This window comes from Myxocyprinus asiaticus, chromosome 16, assembly GCF_019703515.2.
Source record: "Myxocyprinus asiaticus isolate MX2 ecotype Aquarium Trade chromosome 16, UBuf_Myxa_2, whole genome shotgun sequence".
In the NCBI taxonomy this organism is placed as follows: domain Eukaryota; kingdom Metazoa; phylum Chordata; class Actinopteri; order Cypriniformes; family Catostomidae; genus Myxocyprinus; species Myxocyprinus asiaticus.
Genome location: NC_059359.1, coordinates 22,442,597 through 22,470,170, shown reverse-complemented (window position 1 = coordinate 22,470,170; position 27,574 = coordinate 22,442,597). Strand labels below are relative to the sequence as shown.

The 27,574-nt window shown below is 39.5% G+C and overlaps 1 protein-coding gene and 1 long non-coding RNA gene across 5 annotated transcripts; one reads left to right on the top strand and one right to left on the bottom strand.

The window, feature by feature from the left end:
• Positions 1–476: 476 nt before the first annotated feature.
• Positions 477–20,427, bottom strand: LOC127454445 (FAST kinase domain-containing protein 4-like). Of its 3 annotated transcripts, none has more exons than XM_051721644.1 (13): positions 19,861–20,427; positions 19,660–19,767; positions 18,922–19,395; positions 18,641–18,822; positions 17,322–17,466; positions 17,069–17,243; positions 15,994–16,151; positions 15,765–15,875; positions 7,385–7,529; positions 6,918–7,166; positions 6,676–6,787; positions 4,825–4,939; positions 477–1,595 (listed from the first exon to the last, which is right to left on the bottom strand). In XM_051721644.1, exons 3-13 carry the CDS (start codon positions 19,324–19,326, stop codon positions 1,494–1,496), a joined length of 1,899 nt encoding a protein of 632 aa, XP_051577604.1. In that variant the 5' UTR covers positions 19,327–19,395; positions 19,660–19,767; positions 19,861–20,427; the 3' UTR covers positions 477–1,493. The 3 variants fall into 3 exon arrangements, with proteins under 3 accessions (XP_051577604.1, XP_051577607.1, XP_051577605.1); XM_051721647.1 differs by having other exon boundaries at positions 19,660–19,734; XM_051721645.1 differs by lacking the exon at positions 19,660–19,767.
• On the top strand, positions 16,042–26,849 carry LOC127454456 (uncharacterized). 2 transcript variants are annotated; one of them, XR_007899543.1, is made up of 3 exons: positions 16,042–16,187; positions 17,334–17,445; positions 21,146–26,849. It is a non-coding gene; the product is annotated as an uncharacterized LOC127454456 (long non-coding RNA). The 2 variants fall into 2 exon arrangements; XR_007899542.1 differs by lacking the exon at positions 16,042–16,187 and adding an exon at positions 17,118–17,257.
• Positions 26,850–27,574: the final 725 nt, after the last annotated feature.

The window sequence follows — 27,574 nt, the reverse complement described above, 5'->3', positions numbered from 1 at the left end:
ACATTTTGCTCATTATAAAAAACAATTGGAGACATTAAACAAAACAGCATGACTGCAGACTGACTGCCAACAGAAAACTTCTGGCAAAATACAGCACTGAGTCACCATATGGTCTTTGATGACAACATAAGATTAATTTTACTGATACCACACACTGATGGGCATGAGGTAAATGTATAAATGGAAATTTCCATTCTCTGCACTCCCTCAAAAATTAATGAGGAAGGTCTATTCTCCACTAAAGACCACAGGAAGGACCTCGAGTTTGACTTGACAGCAAATAACAGGAGAGCAATACTAACAACAGGTCTTCAACTCCCCTGAGGTCTGAATGTACCAGAGCTGGGTAATGGTTATTTCCTGAATAAATATTTAATAGAATTGTATTTCCTCTGATTCTATATTTGTTTGTAAACTTTAGCCTATTCTTCATGAAATAACACAGGCACATCCATAAATGCACAAATAACAGGTAAGTCAAGAAGAGTTTTTAATCATATATTATTAAAGGGACAGATCACACAAATATGAAAATACTGTCAGCATTTACTTACCCTTATGTTGTTCCAAAACCAAATAAATTACTTTTTTATGTGAAACACAAAAAGACGTTAGGCAGAATTTTAGGGAATGACAGCCTCAGTCACCATTCACTTTCATTGAATCTTTTTTACATGCATTGCAAGTGAATGGTGACTAAGCATGTCAGTCCCTAACGTTCTGCCTAACATCCTCAGAGTTCCACGGAAGAAATAAGTTATATAGCTTTGGAACAACATGAGGTAAATGACAGAATTTAAATTTTTTAGAAGAACTATCTCTTTAACATTATTTTTCACCTTTACTACAGTAATTAATAGGAAAAGTAGAGAGGTACTCTGTAATAAAAGCATCTTTTAAGTACTGAACTCTCAGTTTCTGAGCGATCAACTTTAACAACTGTCTCCTTGGAAACAAGGAAAGCCCTAGTTGTCGTCTAGGCAACTGCATCAACAACAGGTTTCGTATGTATTTATTGTTAGTGGTAGTAAAAAGATGTTGTCCAGTCGTTTTTGAGGACAACAATGTACAATGTTTTAGACAATAGAAGCAAAGATATGATAATTTAATGTGGTTGTGAGGAATGGTTTCCCCTGCGGTGAAAATCACTTTTGTCACTCTTCAATCACTTGTTGCTTTTAAGCATCTGCTGATTTCTGGAGGTTCTGTGCTCTCTGCATACAGAGATCACAGCTCCCAGACACACGTTTCATTTCACTCCTTTATTCAAATCTGATGTTCAGATTTTTGCACCATGGAACGTATGGACACCAACATTCCTTTCATAGTTATACATGTGTGCATAGTATGTGTGGTAGTACTTATTATCCTTCCCTCATCTGTAATGTTTTGCCTGGGTCTGTAGATTTATTTTAGCAGCTTGTGCCACACCACTGTTTGTGTGAAAGCATTTAAAGATATTGATAGGTTTGATGAAACGCTGGTCCATCGTCTCACTTCGCCATGTCCTCAGCCACTGCCTTCCCTAACTTGTCCTTTAGGTAAGCCACTTTCTGCCAATCAGACTTCAGCTCCAGCCATTCAAAGTACGGCACCTGCAGGGGAGGACACTGACAATCAATAGGCTGGAGAGTGAGAACCACTAGATTTCAAACCAGAAGCATATTCAATTACAGTGAACAAAAAAAATAGAAGAACTGAATGCTGCTCAATTATAATAGCTGCCTCATCTTTTCACGACAACTATGAAATGCAACAATTTTTAAGTCTGCCATGTAGTCAGCCAAATGAAACTCTACCCCAGGATGTAGAGGGCTAACAGGATTGGCCTACATGCTGCAGACAGAGCCACAGTCCTGTTCAGCAGTTCTGTCTTACTACTGCTATTTATACCCCAAAGCCTGAGGGGACTGCCTGCCATGTAACTGCTAAGACAACAGGAAAAGAGCTTATCAGGCTAACTGCACTGGCACTATAAAATCTTAGTTTCCTGGAGAAAATAAGATGTACACTGTCATTATGAGTTAGAAAGTCCTCATTAATCCTTCAGTCTAACCCCTAATGCCCACGTAACTGATCCTAATTTAATGGAATAGTTCACAAAAATGCGTCCCTTATACTTTCATGACAGAAGCTTGTTCACAGTGGCTTGTGTGTTCATGCTAAAACTTGCATTTGTTCAGCACTAAAAACAAAACAGTTCTCACATGAACATGCGTTCCAACGGGAACAAGCTTCTCTCATAGCGACCATTAATGTGCAATGGATGACAAGGCTCTGGCTGAAAAATGACTTGAATTTGGGTTGTTTCTAACCAAAATGTATTTTATACCTTCAGAAGACTTATATTTAATGCACAAGTCACATAGTCTAATTTTATGATACTTCTGGGTCATTTAAGCTTTAAAGTGAGGCACTATTAGAGCTAAAAGTTTATGACAAATCATAATTGTCGACTATTGCCCTTGATATTGTAATCGTGATGATTAATAGGGCTGAAACAATTAGTCGACGTTATCGACAACACTGACAATAAAAAAATGACGAGACATGAGATCAGATATGAAACTATGATGACACGCAAGAGCAGCACTGCAGCTCGTGCCTGACTGAGGAGAGGGAGAAAACAGCTCACAGTCCAGATGCACTCCAGATTTTCCAAACAGCTTCAGGGGATCTAGATCACAAAGTATGAGGGAATTATACAAAAATACCAAATAAATAAATATAGGAGCACTCTCGTTGTGAAATACAGCGGAGCCGGTGCTGCCATTGCCTTAAGCACAACTTGCATGTCAGAGCATTTTTAAAGGAAACACCTCACCGTTATATCTTTAACGCATCCTTTATTAAAGTTCAAATAATAAGGAAGCAGGCCATGTAAATAAGTATAAACTCCACACTGGCATTTCACTGTGCGGTCAGCGTCGCTTCTATGAGTCGCATGAAGGGGGAGAGATTGAGACTGCACCCGGCTGATGTACAATCTGGCACAGGGACGCTTGTCACTTTCTAAACACTTGATTACAACAGGATTGTTTGCAGTGAACTTTTTTTACTGAATTATACTTAAGTCATTTCTTTTCCCCTTTAATTCAATGAATGTCATTTTAAAAGATGATTTTGTCCTCTTTATTATTAGTAAGCACGTTTATCACAACCTTTTAAGTCAAGGTACAAGCTGAATACTCGGTTAAATGCTAATGATTAGGGGCCTGGGTAACTCAGTGAGTAAAGACACTGACTACCACCCCTGGAATTGCGAGTTTGAATCCAGGGCATGCTGAGTGACTCCAGCCAGGTCTCCTAAGCAACCAAATTGGCCTGGTTGCTAGGGAGGGTAGAGTCACATGGGGTAACCTCCTCGTGGTCACTATAATGTGGTTCGCTCTCGGTGGGGCGCGTGGTGAGTTGTGCAAGGATGCTGTCAATCCGCGCATCTTATCACTTGGCTTGTCGAGCGCGTTACCGCGGAGACATAGCGCGTGTGGAGGCTTCACACTATTCTCCGCGGTAACGCGCTCAACAAGCCACGTGATAAGATGCGCGGATTGACGTCTAGGACGTGGAGGCAACTGAGATTCGTCCTCCGCCACCCGGATTGAGGCGAGTCACTACGCCACCACGAGGACTTAGAGCGCATTGGAAATTAGGCATTCCAAATTGGGGAGAAAAAAAAAAAAAGGGGAGAAAAAAACCCCCCTAATGATTAATCGTTGCAATAATCACCCGAGTAGTCGAATAATCGTTCAATTAGTCGATTATCAAAATAACTGTTAGAAATTTACGTTCACTAAGTTAACTGTGCCTTTAAGCAGCTTGGAAAATTCCAGAAAATGATGTCAAGCCAAAAAAATTTCTGACCCACTGGAATTGTGATATAGTCAATTAAAAGTGAAATGACCTGTCTGTAAACAATTGTTGGAAAAATGTCCAAAATGACTTGCCAAAACTCTAGTTTGCTAATATTAAATCTGTGGAGTGGTTAAAAAAAATTAGTTTTAAATGATTTCAACCTAAGTGTATGTAAACTGCTGACTTCAACTGTACATTTAATACACACCAAAACAAAAGATTTCTAAAAACAATACATACAGTACACACACACAACAAAATACAAAATAATATTTTATATATATATATATATATATATATATATATATACACACACACACACACACACACACACGTTCAAACTAGGAGACTGGTTGCCAGGGATGATGGCTAATTTAATTGTCTCTGATTCACCATTAACATTTCATTGTGCAATAAACATGTCTGTGATTGGTTAGAATACTCAACTGCTACAAACATGTTGTAAATTAGAATCTTTGACGCAACCGGAGTAGATTATACGGAATGCTGTAATCTTCATTTTTCACAATGACAATTTCGGCAGCCATAATTTGATAAACTGTGCATTCTTAGGCTCCATCCAATACCACTGCATTGAAAAGACAGCCCCACAACATTCATTAAAACATCTCCTTCTGGGAGTAAATTATGAAATAATTTTCATTTTTAGGTGAACTATTCCTTTACATTAGCTAACTAAATTAGCTTAGATCTATTCAAATGCTGCTAATAATTTATTACAAACATGTTTAAACATTATTACATGGCTCTCTATAATACTTGCTTCTAACAAAACATTTTGTGAATATTTGTCCATCATCCCTGGCAACCAATCTCCTGATTTTAACTGAAAAGATCCATAAATTGCATGCATGCATTAAAAACTGCTGACCTTGCAGCTCATAATACTTCCATTAGCTAAGATTGGTTTTCATCCCTTCTCCTCTTCCTTCACTTTGTATATCTCACCTCCACCACTATAAACCCAGCCAGCTGTAGGTGGCGTTTCTGCATCACAAAGCGCCCTAGAAGATCCTTGCTCCTGAGACAAAAGTTAGGAAACTCCAAAGCCACAAATGCTATCCTGCAATACACACAAACACATTCACAGTCAGAAACCATGCATCTTAATTTGTGAACTTGTGGAAAAATCATTCAAATCATTCTTCATACATTTGTGTTGTGCTCAAAAGTTTGCATACCCTGGCAGAAATGGTGAAATTTTGGCATTGATTTTGAAAATATGACTGATCATGCAAAAAACTGTCTTTTATTTAAGGATAGTGATCATATGAAGCCATTTACTATCACATAGTTGTTTGGCTCCTTTTTAAATCATAATGATAACCGAAATCATCCAAATGGCCCTGATCATAAGTTTACATACCCTTGAATGTTTGGCCTTGTTACAGACACACAAGGTGACACACACAGGATTAAATGGCAATTAAAGGTTAATTTCCCACACATGTGGCTTTTTAAATTGCAATTAGTGTCTGTGTATAAATAGTCAATGAGTTTGTCAGCTCTCACGTGGATGCACTGAGCAGGCTAGATACTGAGCCATGGGGAGCAGAAAAGAACTGTCAAAATACCTGTGTAACAAGGTAAATGGAACTTTATAAAGATGGAAAAGGATATAAAAAGATATCCAAAGCCTTGAAAATGCCAGTCAGTACTGTTCAATCACTTATTAAGAAGTGGAAAATTCGGGGATCTCTTGATACCAAGCCAAGGTCAGGTAGACCAAGAAAGATTTCTGCCACAACTGCCAGAAGAATTGTTCGGGATACAAAGAAAAACCCACAGGTAACCTCAGGAGAAATACAGGCTGCTCTGGAAAAAGACGGTGTGGTTGTTTCAAGGAGCACAATACGACGATACTTGAACAAAAATGAGCTGCATGATCGAGTTGCCAGAAAGAAGCCTTTACTGCGCCAGTGCCACAAAAAAGCCCGGGTACAATATGCCCGACAAAACCTTAACACGCCTCACAGCTTCTGGCACACTGTAATTTGGAGTGACGAGACCAAAATAGAGCTTTATGGTCATAACTATAAGCGCTATGTTTGGAGAGGCCTATAGTGAAAAGAATACCATCCCCACTGTGAAGCATGGTGGTGGCTCACTGATGTTTTGGGGGTGTGTGAGCTCTAAAGGCATGGGGGATCTTGTGAAAATTGATGGCAAGATGAATGAAGCATGTTATCAGAAAATACTGGCAGACAATTTGCATTCTTCTGCACAAAAGCTGCGCATAGGACACTCTCGGACTTTCCAGCATGACAATAACCCTAAGCACAAGGCCAAGTTGACCCTCCAGTGGTTACAGCAGAAAAAGGTGAAGGTTCTGGAGTGGCCTCCTGGCCTTAATATCATCGAGCCACTCTGGGGAGATCTCAAACGTGTGGTTCATGCAAGATGACCAAAGACTTTGCATGACCTGGAGGCATTTTGCCAAGACGAATGGGCAGCTATACCACCTGCAAGAATTTGGGGCCTCATAGACAACTATTACAAAAGACTGCACGCTGTCATTGATGCTAAAGGGGGCAATACACTGTATTAAGAACTAAGGGTATGCAGACTTTTGAACAGGGGTCATTTCATTTTTTTCTTTGATGCCATGTTTTGTTTTATGATTGTGCCATTCTGTTATAACCTACAGTTGAATATGAATCCCATAAGAAATAAAAGAAGTGTTTTGCCTGTTAACTCATGTTTTCTTTAAAAATGGTACATATATTACCAATTCTCCAAGGGTATGCAAACTTTTCAGCACAACTGTACATGAGACTATACATATTCTTTAACACTCACCGTCTTGTCCCTGCAGGTAAGGCATCAGTCCCACCTCCTCCAGGTAAATGAGGAGCTTTTATGTTCTCTAAATCAATAGACCTATTTTCTGAATCTACTACAAGCTCTCCATCTGTGGTGAACACATCAATCAACATATTCGCAGATTACCAGGGGGTGCTAATGAACTGGAATCAAACACATGACCTTCATGCTCGAGCATAATAAACATGCAGTTTCTGACTTGAAAAGTCCATACTCACCAATAGTCCAGCCGTATACTGTTTTTACAGCAGTGCGGAGGGCCTGTGTCCGACTGTTGGTCAGGTTCTGAAGGGCTGTGTGTAGGCCGCTCTGAAGAGGAGTGTTGGACTCCACTTTGCTCTGAAGAACTGGCAGCAGCACAATGGGGGATGCAGCGACAGTGGCTCCAAGAGGCTCCAGCTGAGCATAGGCAGAGATATGTAATAATTTCTGTCGATAGTTCTCGGTCCGGCCGGCACTGCCACCTGCTGGAAAGGTCAGGAAAAGATATGAAATTCAGTTTGAATGGCCTGCAAATCTTCACTGAAAAGTAAAGCTATACTGCCATCTTCTGATTCAAAAGAGACCAGCAAAGAACATTAAACTTGTATTCTAGTGTTACATAGGAACATCAGAAATGCAGATTTAGCAATATACCAAGAGAGAATTTTCTCAGAATTTTATTATTACTTTCAATCTAACATACCTGATAGTTTCTTCTGAAAGGCAGGCTTTGTAACAGAGGTGATGTAATCAGGCTTGGCCTGGTTCAGTACACACAGTGACCAAACCACATCTGTTTTCAGAAAGGGCTCTAAATTTTGAAAGGCACTTTCCAAAGCTGTATGCACCTACACCCACAAAATAAAATACACTTATTACATATATGTAAAGACAAACACATTCATACACAAAATGTATAGGCCCTTTCCCACCAACAGTCCTGGTACTTTTTCCTTGGTATCAGATGAGAGGAGCTGCACACCCTAGGAGACTTTTCCTTTCACGCATTTGTACTCACAAAGTAACCCCCTTAATGATGTCATCTAGTATCAACCATTTTTCTTGTGACGTTGTTTGAACAAGTGATTCAATTAAAAAAAAAAAAAAAAAAAAAACTGATTGAGGATGCAAGGATCGGAGCTACACTTTTGTCAGGGCTGTTTTACACAAACTTTGGCTGCATTGGAAAATGTAGGCAGCTGCCTAATCAGTTAATGCAGTGACTCTCAACCTTTTTTTGATGAATGCCCCTACTTCAGTCTCACCCCTCCCCCATATATTTGAGATAATCTGAAAGCGGAGACTTAGCTGTACCAAAAAAACAAAAAACAAAAACATAAAAACACAAAACTCAATATTTGTGAAATTTACTCAATGAAACTTCGATGCACTGCATAATTTTAGAGTTTTGTTAATATATTCAGTAGGCTTATGAGTCATAAATGTGAGACCAAACCGTGCGTTTCTTGAATTCAAGCAGATAGAGGGCTATATCTGGGGCCTATAAAATGAAAATGCGAAGAAAGAAACTAATAATAAAAGTGACATTGTTAATATATTTTACATTTGCCTTTTTGAAAATTTACATTTATTCATTATTTATTTTCATAGTTTTAACAGTGTTATTTGTAACAAGACCATAGTAAACACATGGAAGGTTGGATCTTCTTCACTACCACAGTTGGATGTAACATAATTTCTATAAAACAAACTATAGCATTTTTGTAATTATAAACAGTAGACCTACCCTTAACACATGTAAAAACACTAATACAAAAATATATAGGTTTTAACAAAAATTAATTATATTCCCTCACTCCCCAAATGTAGCCTATGACAAATGTAATAGAGCTGAATTACTGATATGAAAATATTTATTATCAATCTAAACTCAGCAAAAAAGAAACGTCCTCTCACTTTCAACTGCTTTTATTTTCAGCAAACTTAGTGTAAATATTTGTATGAACATAAATAGATTCAACAACTAAGAAATAAACTGAACGAACCTGAACCGAAGTTTCTGTGACTAACAGAAACTGAATAATGTGTCCCTGAACAAAGGTGGGGGGGGGTCAAAAGTAACAGTCAATATCTGGTGTGGCCACCAGCTGCATTAAGTACTGCAGTGCATCTCCTCCTCATGGACTGCACCAGATTTGCCAGTTCTTGCTGTGAGATGTTACCCCACTCTTCCACCAAGGTACTTGCAAGTTCCCGGACATTTCTGGGGGGAATGGCCCTAGCCCTCACCCTCCGATCCAACAGGTCCCAGACGTGCTCAATGGGATTGAGATCCGGGCTCTTCGCTGGCCATGGCAGAACACTGACATTCCTGTCTTGCAAGAAATCTTGCACAGAACGTGCAGTATGGCTGGTGGCATTGTCATGCTGGAGGGTCATGACAGGATGGGCTTGCAGGGAGGGTACCACATGAGGGAGGAGGATGTCTTCCCTGTAACGCACAGCGTTGAGACTGCCTGCAATGACAACAAGTTCAGTCCAATGATGCTGTGACACACCACCCCAGACCATGACGGACCCTCCAAATCGATCCCGCTCCAGAGTACAGGCCTCGGTGTAACGCTCATTCCTTTGACAATAAACGCGAGTCAAACCATCACCCCTGGTGAGACAAAACCGCGACTCGTCAGTGAAGAGCACTTTTTGCTAGTCCTGTCTGGTCCAGCGAACGTGGGTTTGTGCCCATAGGTGACGTTGTTGCCAGTGATGTCTGGTGAGGACCTGCCTTACAACACGCCTACAAGCCCTCATTACAGCCTATCTGAGCCTATTGCAGACAGTCTGAGCACTGATGGAGGGATTGTGCATTCCTGGTGTAACTCGGGCAGTTGTTGTTGTTGCCATCCTGTCCCTGTCCCGCAGGTGTGATATTTAGATCCTGTGCAGGTGGTCTTACACATGGTCTGCCACTGCGAGGACGATCAGCTGTCCTTCCTGTCTCCCTGTAGTTCTGTCTTAGGCATCTCACAGTACGGACATTGCAATTTATTGCCCTGGCCACATCTGCAGTCTTCATGCCTCCATGCAGCATGCCTAAGGCACGTTCACTCAGATGAGCAGGGACCCTGGGCATCTTTCTTTTGGTGTTTTTCAGAGTCAGCAGAAAGGTCTCTTTAGTGTCCTAAGTTTTTATGACTGTGACCTTAATTGCCTACCGTCTGTAAGCTGTTAGTGTCTTAACGACCGTTCCACAGGTGCATGTTCATTAATTGTTTATGGTTCATTGAACAAGCATGGAAACATTGTTTAAACACTTTACAATAAAGATCTGTAAAGTTATTTGGATTTTATAATTACTAATTCATATAGTAAATTCAAGTGTGGCAATGTAGAATTCTGTGCCGAATTCAAATGGTTTCCGCTTGGGGGCCTGGGTAGCTCAGCGAGTAAAGACGCAGACTACCACCCCTGGAGTCGCGAGTTTGAATCCAGGGCGTGCTGAGTGTCTCCAGCCAGGTCCCCTAAGCAACCAAATTGGCCCGGTTGCTAGGGTGGGTAGAGTCACATGGGGTAACCTCCTCGTGGTCGCTATAATGTGGTTTGCTCTCGGTGGGGCACATGGTGAGTTGTGCATGGATGCTGCGGAGAATAGCATGAAACCTCCACACATGCCATGTCTCTGCGGTAATGCGCTCAACAAGCCACGTGAAATCTGCGGATTAACGGTCTCAGACACGGAGGCAACTGAGATTTGTCCTCCGCCACCCAGATTGAGGCGAGTCACTACGCCACCATGAGGACCTAGAGCGCATTGGGAATTGGGCATTCCAAATTGTGGAGAAAAGGGGAGAAAAAAAAATACATAAAATGGTTTCCGCTTCTCACTGATTTTCGCAAAGCTGCGAGTTTAAGAGCTCGAGCTTTAAGAGCTTTGCGCTGGCCCTGCTCTGTCCATTGAGCCATATCCATCTACAGAGACATACAGGTGTGCCTCCACCTGTGTATTTGATGCTGCTAAACGAGATACTTCAGCTGCGTCGCTAGACTTCAAAATCAGATGAACCGCGGTAAAAATGCGTACCCACCCGTATAATCGAGAACCAACTGATATACACCTAAGTCTAGATAAACATTTTAATGCAAGGAGAAACATGACTATAGATTTGATTATTATGACTGATAAATGCCCCCCATTTGTAACCTAACACCCCCCTCTCTACTATTTTGCCCCCAGCGAGGAGTGTGCACGTGCCACTAAAAGAGAAGCTTCACGTCCTTTCAAGGGCGGTCGAAGAGCTTTGTCTCAAGTAATCTCCAGAGAAACCTGAAAAATCTCGCCTTGATGAATTGTTCGTGCAGTACAGATGCTGTCAAGCGACCGCAATCTGCAGATCTGCCCCGCTCTTCCCAGAAGTTCATAACGACCTGAAAAAAAATCCTGGATGCACCCTATTCAGCTCTCTAGCACAACGATTCCACTCTTCTCAATAAAGTGGACCATGGGGAAGACAACAGTTATGCCCAACTACCCCCCTGAAAGAGGAGGTAGCGGCACATCTCTGACGGCGAGTAGCAGGGCGTGGAACTCATTCCCCGTTCATCTTTCTAAGCCATGTCGACTAATGTCCGCACTGGCTGGAAGAGCATACTCAGAAGCAGGCCAAACTGGTTCAGCACTCCACGCGATGACGGTGCTCCAAGTTTTCCAAGCTAAGCTCCTCAAACAAATGGATGAGCAAGGCAACGATCCAGAGACTTTCAAAAGCTCCGCACCACTATGGACTTAGCGCTGCGAAAGTCAATGCACAGGCCATTGGCAAGTCAATGAGCAACCTGGTGTTTTCGGATCGTCTCATCTGGCTGACCCTCGTGGAAATGCGTGACACAGGAAAAGCCGCTCTATTTGATGCTCCGGTGTCTCCAGTTGGCTTTTTCGGGGGCTCTGTGGATGGATTTGCTGAGCACTACGTAACGACTCCGCAACAATCACAGGTTTCACACTTCAAAGCCCACACATTTAGCACAACCGCTTCCCAATGGTGAGCGGCACATTATATCTTGTAATGAATTACAAATATTACAAAAAGATTACAGCGCTTGCTGCACATGCATGAGACGCTCACACTTTTTCAATAAAGAGCTTTCCTATTTAAAAGCTCACACATTATGCGCAACCGCTTCCCAATGGTTAGCAGTGCATTATATCATGTTATGAACATACCAAATTGCCCTCTGTCTCGTTACGTGTGGTGAGGTCTTACTGGCATTCCGACTGGGTGCTAAAACTGAAAATGAATGGTGTGCATTTTTTAAATTACCTCAGCAATTGGTTATTACTAGCCAATCAGAGGGACTACTGAGTGAACATGGAGAGACTTGCTGCTTTGCCATATGGAAAATCTGGTCTAATGTCAACAAAGAACACTTTTTCCCCAGCCAGTAAATCTTCTTTTTAGGAGTTCAGGCAAGTGCACCTCATGAACGAGTGCATACAGACCATTCTTCGGTGTCTGTTTCAGTTCAAACTGAAAAAATATTACCACTGAAGTCATTTAATTTTCATGTGCTTTGCGGTGACTCGCCACTGTCTGGCTGCTCTAGCACCATGGACAGCGCCAGCCTTCTACCAACAGGATGTTATGCTGGGTCAAGTTTTCAGAAGGAAAGTGCAGACCACTAATGCATCTAACACAGGTTAGGGCGCGATGTGTAATGGACGCCCGAATTTCGACACCTGTACAGGTGCGAAAAGGCCGTGACATGTCAACCGCTTAGAGCTACTGGCTGTCATTCTAGCTTATTGTGAATCACCACATTCTGATTCATTCGGACAACACACCAATAGCGCCATACATATGTCGCCATGACACGCTGGCCCATGTATGGCCGGCGAAACTAAAGTATGTGTTTCCCCCAGTGCACCTCCATTCTGTCATGAGCGAAGTCCGAGTGGACATGGAAAAAATTCTGTTAATGGCGCCGAAATGGCCTAATTAAACCTGGTATCTGGAGAAGGTAGAAATAATGGATGGGCCTCCATGGGAAACACCGCTGAAGAAAGATCTTCTCTCTCAAACACAAGGCATGGTTTGGCATCCCCAGTCAAAGCTGCAAAGCCTACACGTGTGGCCTTTGAACGGAGCACAGTGGACGAGCCAGAACTGGCTCGTCGATTATGAACACCGTATTACAGGCTAGAGCGCCATCCACGAGACGCCTTTACACACTGAAATGGAATGTGTTCACTAATTGGTGCTTTTCACATGGCAAACACCCAGTGAACTGCCTCATACCTGAAATTCATACATTTCTTAAGAGCGATTGGACGCAGGGCTCACTCAGTCGATGCTCAAAGTTTGTGTGTCGACTATATCTGCATATCATGCACCTGAAACCGGCACTTCTATAGGAAAACATGATTTAATCATAATTCCTAGGGGGCAGGGGAGCTAAATCCCCCTTGCCCGGCTACAGCCCCGACTTGGGACCTAACTTGCGGGAGGACTTTACGGGTCAGGAGCTTCTGTTAATGTTCACATCAACCATCAGAATGGGGAAAAAATGTGATCTCAGTGATTTCGATCGTGGCATGACTGTTTGTGCCAGACGGGCTAGTTTGAGTTTTTCTGTAACTGCTGATCTCCAGGGATATTCAAACTGACAGAAAGGCTTTGGTAACTCAGATATCCACTCTGTACAATTGTAGGGAGCAGAATAACATCTCAGATTGCACAACATGTCAAACCTTTTAGCGGATGGGCTACAGCAGCAGAAGACCATGTCGGTTTCCACTTCTGTCAGTTAAGAACAGAACGCTGAAGCTGCAGTGGGCACAGGCTCACCAAAACAGGACAGTTAAAGATTCGGAAAAACAGAACCTGGTCTGATGAATCTTGATTTCTGCCGAGGTACAGAGATGTTAGGCTCACTGCAGGCTCAGCTTTCTGTTCTTGGCTGACATGAGTGGAACCCAACCTGGTCTTCTACTGTTGTAGCCCATTCGCCTCAAGGTTTGACATGTTGTGCATTCTGAGATGCTTTTCTGCTCATTACAATTTGACAGAGGGTTATCGGAGTAACTGTAGCCTTTCTGTTAGCTTGAACCAGTCTGGCCATTCTCCATTGACATCTCTCATCAACAAGACGTTTTCAATCCCAAAACTTTTTTTTTTTGTTGCCACCATTCTGAGTAAACTCTAGAGACTGTTGTGCATGAAAATTCCTGTAGATCAGCAGTTACAGAAATACAAACCAGCCCGTCTGGCACCAAAAATCATGCCACGGTCAAAATCAGTGAGATCACATTTTTTCCCCCATTCTGATGGTTGATGAGAACATTAACAGAAGCTCCTGAACTGTATCAGCATGATTTTATGCACTGCACTGCTACCACATGATTGGCTGATTAAATAAATTGCATGAATAAATAGGTGTAACTAATAAAGTGGCTGGTGTGTATATGAAACAGGTGATTCTCTTTGAATACGGTGTTGGTTTTACACTGCCTGGCCAAAAAAAAATAATCGCCATTTGGATTTAAATAAGCAGATACTTAAGAGCATGTGATTGGGTCATTATTGCAGTGATTAAATGTGATTCATTATTGCATTTCTTAAACAACCATGTCGGAATACGCATCCCTTGGTCGTGGAAAAGATGTTACTGTTTCAGAAGGGGCAAATTATTGGCCTGCATCAAGCAAAGAAAACAACTAAGGAGGAGATTGCTGAAATCACTGGAATTGGGTTAAGAACTGTCCAACCCATTGTTAAAACCTGGAAGGATAGCGGTGAACCATCAGCTTCGTGGAAGAAATGTGGTCGGAAAAAAATCTTGAATGACTGGAGATCACTAAAACGTTTGGAAGTCACATAGTAAAAAAATGACAGTAGAACTCAGGGCTATGTTTAATAATGAAAGTAAGAGCATTTCCACACGCACAATGCACTAACAATTTACAGGATTGGGACTAAACAGTTGTGTGGCCACAAGAAAGACACTTGTTAGTGAGGAAAACGACTTCAATTTGCTAGGGAGCATAAAGATTGGACTGTGGAGCAATGGGAAAAGGTCATGTGGTCTGATGAGTCCAGATGTACCCTTTTCCAAAGTGATGGGCTCGTCATTGTAAGAAGGAAAGCGCATGAAGCGATGTACCCGTTATGCATAGTGCCCACTGTACAAGCCTCTGAAGGCGGTGTTATGATCTGGGTTTGCTACAGTTGGTCAGGTCTAGGCTCAGCAAAGTTGTGCTGCAATAAAATGAAGTCAGCTGACTACCTGAATGTACTGAATGACCTTATCCCATCAATGGATTTTTTTCCCCCCCTGACGGCACGGGAATATTCCAGGATGACAATGCCAAGATTCATCGGGCTCAAATTGTGAAAGAGTGGTTCAGGGAGCATGAAGAATCATTTTCAAACACATGAATTGGCCACCACAGAGTCCTGACCTTAACCCCATTGAAAGTCTTTGGGATGTGCTGGAGAAGACTTTACGGAGTGGTTTGACTCTCCCGTCATTAATACAAGATCTTGGCCAAACATTAATGCAACTCTGGACTGAAATAAATGTTGTGACACTGCATAAGGTTGTTGAAACTATGCCATGATGAATACACGCCGTAATCGAAGCTAAAGGCAGTCCAACGAAATACTAGAATATGCAACTTTTTTTTTGGCCAGGCAGTATATGTTATTTCTGTTAAGGGAATAATAAAATTACCGCAATACTCTGAGTAGCAGGCTAGCAGCTACAAGTTTGTTTACAAATGGTGGCGGACTCCTCGCAACTCTCATTGCTTTGTGCGTTATAGGCTTTTGACCAATCACAGGTTGCAGCACCTCCCACAATCCCACTATGCCCCCAGAAGTTCCTACCAAAAAGTACTATAGTTCCTCAGGTGCGAAAACAACAAAGTACTAGTCCCGGGTAAAAGTACCTTAAACGGGCTATAGTCTCTGCAGTGCGAAAGGGCCTAATGCAGTTACTTAAATACAGATATTACATAGACATACCCTTTAAACACAAAAATGCATCGGATTAATGCAGATTAAAACAATGATAAAATAATCCTATAATTTATGTAGACCAGTTCTATTTTCCCCCTTATTGGTTACCTTTGGGAAGAACTCCGCCCTTTTGCTGAGATGGAAGTTGAGTTTGGCGAAAGACATGAGGAGATTACACACTTGCAGAGTGCTGTACTTTTCACTATTACTCAAGTAGTGCTGAAAAAGGAAATACAATGCAACAAATACATTTTCATGAAAACAAGTTGCATTATGTGCAGTGTCAGCGCATAAAGATGTGGAAAGATGTGGAAATCTCTAAGAACTAGGCTCTAACCTGAGCAAAGCCTTCAAACAGAGGAAGGTGTAGCCACTTGAGGAAGGCCAGAGACTTGGCACAGCGTGTGACGTCAAGTGAACTCAGTTCTGATAACCTAGGCAATAACTCTGCAGCTATTCTCTGGAGTACCTGTGTCTGGTGAAAATTCAGCTTACCTTTTTTTGAGAGAAAATATGAGAAAACACAATTAGGTAGGCATTCTTTATATTTTCTTGGATATAAATTCTATATTCAGTCTGTGGACTAAGTTCAAAACTAAACATTTATATCTGTTTTAGTTATTATATTTACAGTTATAATATATTCTAGGGGTGGGTGGTATGACCAAAATCACAGAGCAATTTTGTATTTATATTAGGGTGTAACAATTCAGTCATCTCACAATTTGGTTCGGTTCATGATACTGAACTCACGGTTCAGTTCGTTTCACAATTCTTTAAACTAAGCTTGAATCAAGAAAAGTTAAAATAGAATGTTTTATTTTTATTACTTTATAGACATATGCAAAACAGTTTGTTTCCTTAAAAATGTCGGTAAAAGTACTGTTCTTAAAAGTGCTAAAAAGTCCAACAGAGATGTACTTGGACTAAAAACAGCCCAGAACAGGGCAATATTGACACCAAATGGAAATATGAACTAATAACCATAACTGTCACTGTGAAATCAAATCAGACATGACATTTGACGTTAGGATTATATTCCCCCATAGCATAATTATACATAATATTCAGCATTATATATAGTAGATTTAGTATCTCTCTTAATCACTCTTGTGCTTCAAACGGACATCTCTCTCCCGCTACTGGTTTCACTTTCAGTTTCCGCAGCTTCAGCCATAAACTCATCATACAACACCTGTGACTGTTAGTGTGCAATTGTATTTTAGAGCTTCCTGTGTCCAATGAAGCGATTTCCATTTGTATGCCTGCGTATGCTCAGGACATCACGCGTATTGGATAGAACAGACACAAATATAATAATACATTTTTTAATTTAATATTATTATTTTGATTAGAAGTCTAATCAATAACTCAAATTAGAACCAAATAAGAGCAAATAAAAACCTGCTGACCATAAGCATATGCAACATCAAGCAGCAGTGGTGTTTTTAGTTCCAAGGAGGGTTTCTGGTTCAGGTGATATGAGAGTGCCCGCAACAAAGGAACGGCTCTCCTGTTTTGAGCAGCCAATGCAAACGCCACCCTGCTGATATCCTCTGCACTGAAGTTCTCAGACAACTCCAGGGCCTGGACAGCACAAGGTACAGCTAGGTGTTAGACAAGCCCCATAGAACATAATGTTAAATATAAAAGGAGTGTATTCACCTTGTCCTCTAGTTTGTCCATGAGAGATGGGGAGAGGAGTGAGGCACGGCTCATGAGAATGGTGATGGTACGAGGATCACACAGCTCAGTCCAGCGCAGCTCAAGCTGTTTCAGCAGGGTTTTGGTAAGAGCTTCATTTTCCTGCCTATCAAAATCCAAACCCCAATATTACCAGAACATAAAAGAAACTGACAAAACCTACTGGCCAAACCTCAGTCTCATGATCCACAAGTTTTTTTTTTTTTTGCCTATTTAGTCAACGGTTTAGTCAAAAGAACATTGATGTCAGTATCCTGACACACTCCAAGGAAGGCTCCATTGGCCAAAATGCATCAGCGTGCAAGTGAATGTTGGGCAGAACTTTGAAGGTCCAAAAAGCATATAAAGGCAGCATAAAAGTAATCCATACGACTGAAGTTGTTAAATCCATATCTTCAGAAGCAATATGATAGGTGTGGATGAGAAACCCCATTTTACTATAAATTCTCCTCCTTGCCCAGTAGGTGGCGATATGCATGAATGAAAACCAAAGAAGAAGAATGTGGAAGTGAAAGTATATGATTTATAGTAAAAATTTACCTGTTTTTGTCCACTTTGTGATAGGGTCTCAGCCCACTATTCATCATCATTATTTTTGGAACCCAGTCAACTTGAATACTATATTATTGTTATATTATAACATTATACTGTTTATAATTATTAATATTATTGTACAATAGTAATATAATTCTGTAATATTATGTAGTATTACTGTAAAAGAATCTTAACTTACACAGGGCATGCTGTGTGGTTCAGTTATACCAATAAGTTCTAAACAGTCAAGCTTTTATTTAGGCGAAATAATGTATGAAAAGTCTGTGTAGCTTAGTTCATATTTACAACAGCTGTATAATGTGCTTCTCATTTTAACATCTCTTCCTCTGTCCACAAATAACCAGTGCCATGGTAAGTATTATTTGTATTTGTATATTAACTTGTAGCAGCCAAACATATTTGGAATTAAGCACAAGTTAAATTAAAGTGAATCTGGATCGCTTTAAATATAACGTGCTGAGTGCTCATAGGCAAACGGAACGGAAATCAAAGCACATCTGTTACTCAAAACACAAGACAGAGTTGTGGAGTACAGAACTGCTCTGAAAACACTAATAATTCACTAACATAATACAGGACAGAGCAGTGCACATAAACTTTGAAGCAAGCAGCACAATCAGACTATTTATTTAATTAAATCGCAGTCCTCTGCGGTTAAATGACCACACAAGGTCGTATCGCGATTTCGATTAATTGTTCAGCCCTAATGTGACTGTGAACCCTACCCTTTACTGCGCTGAAACGCTACCCAGTCCACCAGGTAGGCAAGGTGACGGTAAGTGAGGCGTCGAATCCTCCAAAGCACTTCATTCTGGAGAGAGTGGAGCAGAGGGGCATCAGAAGGGAGACCCAACATAGTGAGAGCACGCAGGAGAGCCACTAGAGACCCATTCCATACTGAAGACACCTGATAGAGAAGGGTAGGAAGAAGACAAAGATTATTCACCACTGTCTCCATCTCATCTTGTTCACTGACAAGTGGATCAGACCTGGTTGTCATAGCTACCTGAGAGTTTACTGTCTCCAGCATGTTTTCACAGCATGGGTCCTGCAGAATTCCGTCTCCACCCTTCTCCATGACCCTCAGACTTAGCTGGATCAGACACCTGGCTGCATCACCAGCAGATCCACCTTGCTCTGCCCACAACTGAAGCACTTCCTGTGGAGTGGCTGCCTTTTCAACAAGTCCGACTATTTCTGAGCGTTCATATGGAATTGGGGACTCCTCCACCTTGGCCAGTTCACTGCTCTGACAGAGGTGTCTAGAAGCAGACTGGATCCAAGAAATGGTCAACGAGCACGCTGGCCCTGTGGAGTGAACTGTGGGCATCTGTAGTCGGGCTGACGCTGCAGCAGCCTGAGGGCAGTGAGGAAAATGTCGTGCCCATCTGCACAGCAGCCTGGTGGTCATTTTGGAGACGGGACTTCCGGTGTTCAATAAAACAATCAAAGCATTTGCACCCACATCTCACCTGGCCACCTGAGAACGAATGACATAACATGTTAAAAAAGCCTAAATTCTGAGTAAATCTATTCTTACAGCTCATATTACCCTAGATAAAAATAACACCAGTAAAATATAAATATGTGCTGTTGTGTTGCGGTTCTGCAATTTTACAATCAATTATATTTAACAAATTCTATTTTTACACGAATACTGTTGTTTTCAACAGAAGATTACTGAGCTTCCTCACTTATCGATTATACTGCATACAAACACCTTATACAGATATATAAGAATTACCTGACAGTCTGTCACTGAGCTGAAGTCTATTCTGACCTTGCCGATTTGAGGAGGCGCCGCAATGAGCTTACGAAACTGTCAACATTACCAACAAGAACATTTGATGACCTAGAATACATTTATACACTTTAATAAACATTTTAACGCAGCTGAACACAATTTGAGATGTCACTACCTACAGAACAAATACTGCTCTCTTACCTTGTCATATGAGTTTTTATAAGACACCGGTGACGACATTCACATGGGCGAAGGGATCAGCAGGAGTCGCGTAGTTTTTGCGTCAGTGAACCTGCAACACGTGGTTTCAACAGCACATCTTAATTTATTTATTTTTTAATTTATTTTATTTATTTATTTATTTATTTTTTCATGGAAACACATACAGTTGTTTATTCTGAGGCAACAGCACATCTTAATAGACCTTTTTCACAGACTGTGATGACGCTCAGACGCACAGTTTTTTTATATTATAGTTTTTTTTTTTTTTTAAATATTGAGTGTAAATTTATACATAATGCTTTGTGTTATATTACCCTATTACGAATAATGTGAATCGCCAAAAAAAAAAATAAAAAATAAAAAAAAATGTGAAAGTGAAAATGGAGATTCACAGTAAAAAAAAGGACTTAAATATTGATCTGTTTCTCACCCACACTTGTAAATACATGGATTTAACCACTGTAATTTAATCATGCTTTATTTGCTTTTGGAGCTTCAAAGTTTTAGTACCCATTTACTTGCATTGTATAGACCTACAGAGCTGAAATATTCTTCTAAAAATCTTCGTATGTGTTCAGCAGAAGAAGGAAAGTAATACACATCTGGGATGGCATGAGGGTGAGTAAATGATGAGAGGATTTTCAGTTTTGGGTAAACTATTCCTTTTAGCAGAATTGGATACGAGTTAAAGCAATGAGTTTAAGCAAAGAATTTAAAATGTTCAATTAAAAATGCACTTTACACAAACGTTACCTACAGGAACCACCCTCTAATGTTTTTTTTTTTTTTTTTTTTTTTTGCAGGAAACAATCACGCAAATAACTTGCACTGTATGAGAGACTGAAGCGACACGTGAAAATGATTACTAGCTTGCCTCCATATAAACTTATAAGACATGATAACTTGTAAGATCTATGCTAGCTCATGTAGTGGACACTAGATGTAGTGGACACGAAGATGGGGAAAGATATTTCTCAAAATTGTATAAGGCTAATATATTTTACCTTTCAAAACAAAACCTTAACCATATGGAATTAAAGCTCGGTGACCAATAGGGTCTGTAATTTTTTTTGTTCTCTGGGTAGTATGACTTTGTGCAAAAGAACAGCTTTCCTCAGCACAATTAGAGGGGTGATCTATGTTGTCACGAGGAAATGATTGTGAGTTCTGAACCGCACTAAATATGCAGTTTTAGAGACAACATAAGTGACATTCCACACGCTTTGGTTGGACAAGTTTTTAATTATTTCTGACCCATGTACAGGTAAAGGAGTATAAGGAGCTCACCCTGTCATGTCTGCACTTAAAGACGAAGATTTGCCCGAGCCCCAAGGTAAATTTTAAGGTTATAAGACGAAAATAAGTAGGTATTCATTAAGAGCACCAGCAGGTGGCGACATTGACTAGTTTATAGTGCAGTTCTCGCCTGTTCAGTGAAATCACTATTGGCCAGCGAAGTCTGTTGTTCCAAATGAAATTTTACATTATTATTGTGTGATGAAAATAGACATAGAGCAATTACTTTATCAAAAAGCAGTCTTTATTGAAATCATATTTGGGAAAGTCTACTGATTTGTAAGCTCAGCCACAAAGCTCAATTTTTTTTCCTGTACTGAACAATATACAGTAACTGATTGAAAAGATCAAATCTTTCGTTAACCGCTCCAGTAGTGTTATTCCTAATCAGAACAGGATGCACATGCACAATAGAGGTCTATTTTGAGTTCAGTAATAGACTGAAAGCAGCGAAAAGTGAAATCCACATTTTGCATCATTTTGCGAAACATAATTTCCAAGAACATAGAGAATTATACAATCTGTTCACTCAGAAAGATGTCCTAAAAATACGTTGTTTCCGAAGGTAGTTAGACTCATTTATTTATTTATTCTACATTTAATTGATTATTAGGTCTCATTAGGTGATTATTATGGGATATTTTGGTTGTGTAATACAGGGTTTTTAGATATAGTTATAGTAAGTATAATTTCCTCCGGTACAGTGAAGAAGTTATAGTCTTTTCAGATGGTGCTGTATGAAAAGGTCAAAGTGGATTTTGACATAGTGCTTTCAAACTGTAGGATCATTTAGGAAAATGTAGTGTGTTGTAGGTCTAAGGTGAGATATTCACAGTGATTTGACTGCATCAGGGGCCAGAATACAGGAATTTGGGATCTGGTAAATTCCCTGTGGAATGTATAATGTTAAGTTAGATGCTACAATATGTCAGCATCGTAACATCTTAAGGAAGTTCAGATTTGGAGTGATCACAAAAGAAAGAGCATTAAATATTGCCAGCTTTCTTGTTTAAACGGGTCATATGACAGACAAGGAAGGAGGAAAATGGTTACATTTCTTACAGGGCTGTTCTTTTTTTAATGAATTTTAAGAGAATGAAAAGGGCAAGTGAAAACATTTTCAGCAATGAGAAGGCTCAATCGGAGGTGAATGGAGAAGGTAAACTTTTAGAGGCAGTGCAGTGTGCAGCAGCTCTGTTAACTACTTTATTCTTGTAAGTGGCACTTTCTTCAGAGAGAGAGAGAGAGAGAGAGAGAGAGAGAGAGACAAAAAGAAGAGAGAGTTACAGTCATAGATTGAACCTTTATGTTATGATTTACACACCATTCCATCAGCTCTACTCAGCGCACATACTCATCTGGTTAATGGTGTGCTTTACATTAATGACAGCCCCTTTTTTATTATCTTAAATGCACACATCAGAACTTTGGCATGCTTCATGGTAAGTCAAGTCAGATTTGATTTGCGTAGGCTGAACATCATCTACGGATATGTACCTCAAGGTGCTTCAAAGACAGCTAACTCAGAAGCCCTTAAGATACAATTTGTGTAATGTCTCATGCTGTTTGAAAAAAGGGCTATTTTGGACAACCTTTTAAAACTCTTTTTATATATCAAGACTGAGCTAAGTTCATACCAAAGGGACTCTGACATACTGATTTAACTGAGAGGGTAAATCTGTAAAAGGCTTTAAAGATCACAGTCAATGGAATACTAAATCCATTTAAGAGTCTTTCACCCCTGGAGACAGGCTAGGTCCACACTTAATATTAGCCCACTGACCTCTGCATCGTTTGGCTTAAATTAAATTAACCAATTTATACCGTAAGTATGAAACAATTGTTTGTGTGTGTGTGTGTGTGTGTGTGTGTGTGTGAGAGAGAGAGAGAGAAGAGCAAGTGCTTGTGATCGTAAACTCTTTACCTAAGAAAGACACACAGTTCTGTCAACACTTTTTCAAAAATATTAATAACATAACTTAAAATCTATTTATTGATTTATTATAAGTATGAATCAATTTAAACATTTAATCATACGTGATCATATAACTTTTTGATGACTGTGTTGAATTTCACTTGGACTTTGTGCAATATAATTAAATTCTCATTTCTCCCTTTGTGATCAACAGAAGAAAGAAAGTCATACTGTTTTGGAATGACACGAGGGAGAGTAAATGAAGACAGAATTTTCATTTTTGGGTGAACTATCTCTTTAAGTCAAGAAGTGTACTGGTTTAGTATTTCCAATAAATAAATAAATCTGTAAAAAATTTCCAATAAATATTTTTTTAATAACTCACCAGTCGGATGTCCTGCAGATGTTTTGTTTGGTCACTCTCTGCAGTGTACAAAGGCTTTTGCATTTTGCAGTATAGCTGGTGTGTATGTGATTGTGTATGTGTGCATTTACGCTGTATTTTTTGTGTTTCGCATTGTCCTTTTGGTTATGGTGACCAAACACACTCTTACACCCCCAGATTGCTTTTCTTGGGTAATGTGAAAGCAATGTATAGGCTTCATCTCCACTGGAGCGAATCAGACCCCATTCTTTTATTCATCCTCTTTTTGCTCTATCTCTCTTTTTTCAACTCTCACTCCCTGTATTGTTGTATCACCACCTCTAACTGTAAGGTTTCTGTTCCCTCACCTCATCTCCTGTCTATCTCAGTCTGGCATTGACAAGTTCCATTATACTGTGATGATGGCTCTGAGAGCCTTCTGAATTGGCATTCAAAAGTTTGTCGTTTTTGTGTATCTTTTATTTTTCTTTCATCACAACTTTATTTTTCTGTCCCTAGATGGCATGGCTCTTTGTGACCTGTTTGGTGAGAATTCAGACAGGAAGATGTCAGCCCTGAATTTCAATTACTCTGCAATGGCATGCCTTGTTGAAAAGGCAATGATTGAAAAGAATGATTTCACTAGAATATGTTGTGTTTTGGATGCTGGTCCCCAGTATGGGATGCTGGTGTGCTGGTGTCGCAAATAGGCTCTAGGAATAGTTCACCCAAAAACTAAAATTCTTTCATCATTTCCCACCTTCATGTTGTTCTGAACCCGTATGACTTTCTTTCTTCTGTGGAACACAAAAGAAGATGTTAGGCAGAATGTTAACCTCAGTTATTATCAGCTAGACCAGCACAAACCAGCATTAATTTCCATGCTTGTCCAAGCTGGTATTTCCAGCAGGGTACTCACTCAAAATATGTGTTGAGAAATATTTTCACCGTACTGTATGTTCTCTCTAATCAGGATTTATTACTGCTGTTTATCATTTTCTGCTGTCAAGCTGAAAGTAACAGTAGTGATAAAACAAAGTTTTGTGCATGTTCCACCTGCAGTCCATTACATATCTGCTGTTTTTCCTCACATCATTGGAAGAATTCATTGGTGTCTACTGTCTATGAATGAGCCAGTATGGCAGGAGTTGATTTAGACACTGTGGCTGTTCCCAAGGAAATCATTCTTTTTAAGCCAGAGGTTTTAAAAAGAGTGACTCTTAAAGTCATTGTATTTAAGTGGATCTACTAAAGTGAAGCCAAAACTCTATTAATACTGTGTAACTGTGGTGTTTTATAATGCTGTTCCGGAATATAAGTGGGTTGCTTCTAATTACTCAAATCATGTTTTGTTTTGTTGTTTTTTTTTAGATTAATGACTTACTACTTTTATGCAACCAGGAGCTTTACTCAGTCTATAAATAAATTAAAAAGATCTACAGTACTATGCAAATGTTTTAGGCAGTTGTGAAAAATGTTGTCATTTTCAAAAATAATTCCATGAATAATTTTTATTTATCAATTAACTTCATACAAAGTGCAGTGAACATAAAATTATTATTATTATTTTTTTTCATGGTTATTGGCAGATAGGTTGTTCCAAGCATCTTGAAGAACTTGCTACAGTTCTATTTATTTAGGCTGTCTCAGTTATTTCTGTCTCTTCATGCAATCTCAGACTGACTCGATGTTGAGATTAGGGCTCTGTGGGGGCCATACCATCTCATCTGTTGCAAGACTCCTTATTCTACTTCTATTTTATTATTTTTTGGCAAAAGGAATTTGGGACTATAAAATTGATATTCCCTATATTGACACACTAAAGCAAAAGATGTAAAATAACCATCTTAAGACAAATGTTTTTGTGAAACATCTAATAAGCATTAGCCTTTTGCACACACTATGTAGGCCTATTTAAAATATAAGTCATGCACCTATTTTTTGAGGGGGCCCCAGTGGCAGTCTACTGTGTACTTGCTTTTTGGGGGCCTTAAGTAAAACTTTGTGATAGGGGCCCCATCAGAGTGTTTGTAACCTCCAAAACGATTCCCCCACCCCTTAAGCCTTTCTTGCAGATAATTGTTTAAGTAAATCAACATACAGGGAACAGGGAATATTAAGAAACATTAATATAATTATATAATTATAATATATATTAACATAATCTTTACTTTTTATACTGACAACAAGCCAGTGGTATCCATGGTTTCAAATTTCAATAAATTAAAGGAAAAGGAACATAAGGCCAGTTTATTCTGGCTGTACTTACCGGGGTCTGTGCTATCTTACTGATGAATGTGAGAATTTTCCCTTAGGGCAGATAAAAAAACAATTTGATTCTTCATTTAAAATGGCCTAACATTAATGTCAACAAAAACAACTATTGATTTTAAAAATATATTACTAAAGTATATATTGAAATTAACATTAACTAAGATTAATAAATGCTTAAAAAGTATTGTTTATTGTTAGTTCATGTTAACTAATGTTGTTAACTAATTTGAACAAATGGAACCTTATTGTGAAGTGTTACCGCTAAGGTTACATTAATGACAAAGTATTTTGACTTTTTATAAACTATAAACTTTTTTATTTTATTTTCTAAAACATAAAAAAGATCAAACATAATAAAACAATGAACAAGAGTAAATAAATACAGGCTTAAAGACAGATAGAAACATATTAAAATAGCTGTAAAACAAATGAACAATAAAATAAATGAAATCAAATTTTGATTGACAGCTAAATGCTTGCAGAAAATAACGCACTAGCACCATCTAGCTTTCTGAAAAATGATAACATGCATATTAGAGATTTTCACAACTGAATGCTTTTCCAATGGTATAATTTACCGAAAAACATGAAATATATTTTTTGTCTCTGGAAATATGAAGTAAACATATGAGAATACATCAATATTTCACTAAATGTGCAAACTCTGGACTAAATGTTCTAATAGATATTGTTTGTTGAAGCACTGACATTACATTCAGCAGAGCTTGCATGATTGAACAGGTATGTGCGTCACCGGTCCTACTCGACCCACCTGAGTGGGATTCGAACTGGCGATTCCCGGCATGGGAGTCGAACTCGCTAGCAACGAGGCTTTAAAAGCCATGGCCTTTAGCCCCTCTCGTCTCTTAATGCTAAGAGAGTGAGGTTTACACACTGCACAGCTTTTACGTACCAGCTGGTTATCATTACATGTGCTTCTTTATTACATTCTAAATAAAAATGTCACGTTTTGATTTTGCATGCTTTGATGTGTACTCCTGATACAAATGGAAATGGAAATCATGCCTTAATAATGATTAAAATTGCCTTAAAAATAGTACATAAGCAAACTGTTATTTTCTATTATTATTGAATGAGGGATGTCTGCCACAGAGTTTTAAACAAACACTTTTTAACCTAAATTATACAACTTAATTATCAAAGATACAAACTTAACTAGTAATTGCATTCAAAATCAACATGGCTCAAAAATCTGAAAGGGCATGTTTCCCCTCAGTTAGAATGGGTTCTTATTTGACCTCTGTACCTTTTTTCCACCTCTGGATCTCTTAGGGTTTGATCTTACCCCTTTTATTTTTTACTGTGGTGACAATGGTCTTATATTGAACAAAATAAGCTCTGGAAGAACATCATGTGGATTTGTGGATTCTATCCTTGCTTTGAAACCATTTGCAAACCATTTTTCATTCAGTGGGCTGGACTGAACCTTTTTGAATTTTAAGAACAGAATCCACTTTAAGTGGCTGAACATTCTGTGACCTCAGCATTACCTTACCACTAAACTGTGTGCAAATCTGACCTTTTTGTCACCTGCAATTTCCACACACACAAGGAAGATTTTATAAATCTGGTTAATCTGTTATATGGTGTGCCCTTAAGATAATGCATTACATTGCAAAGGTGTGTGATTACTGAGTGTAAGATCTCTCTCCCTCATATACACACAAACATCACACATCCTCTTTCAAGCAGGATTAAACCTTTAGAGACGTGACCTTCATCTCCACTCAGGAAAAAACAGTTTGAAAGAAAATAAGTCTGAGAGAAAGAGGGACCAGTGGGACAGTGTGTGGAGTGTAACCTCTAAATGTGAAACTCCCTCT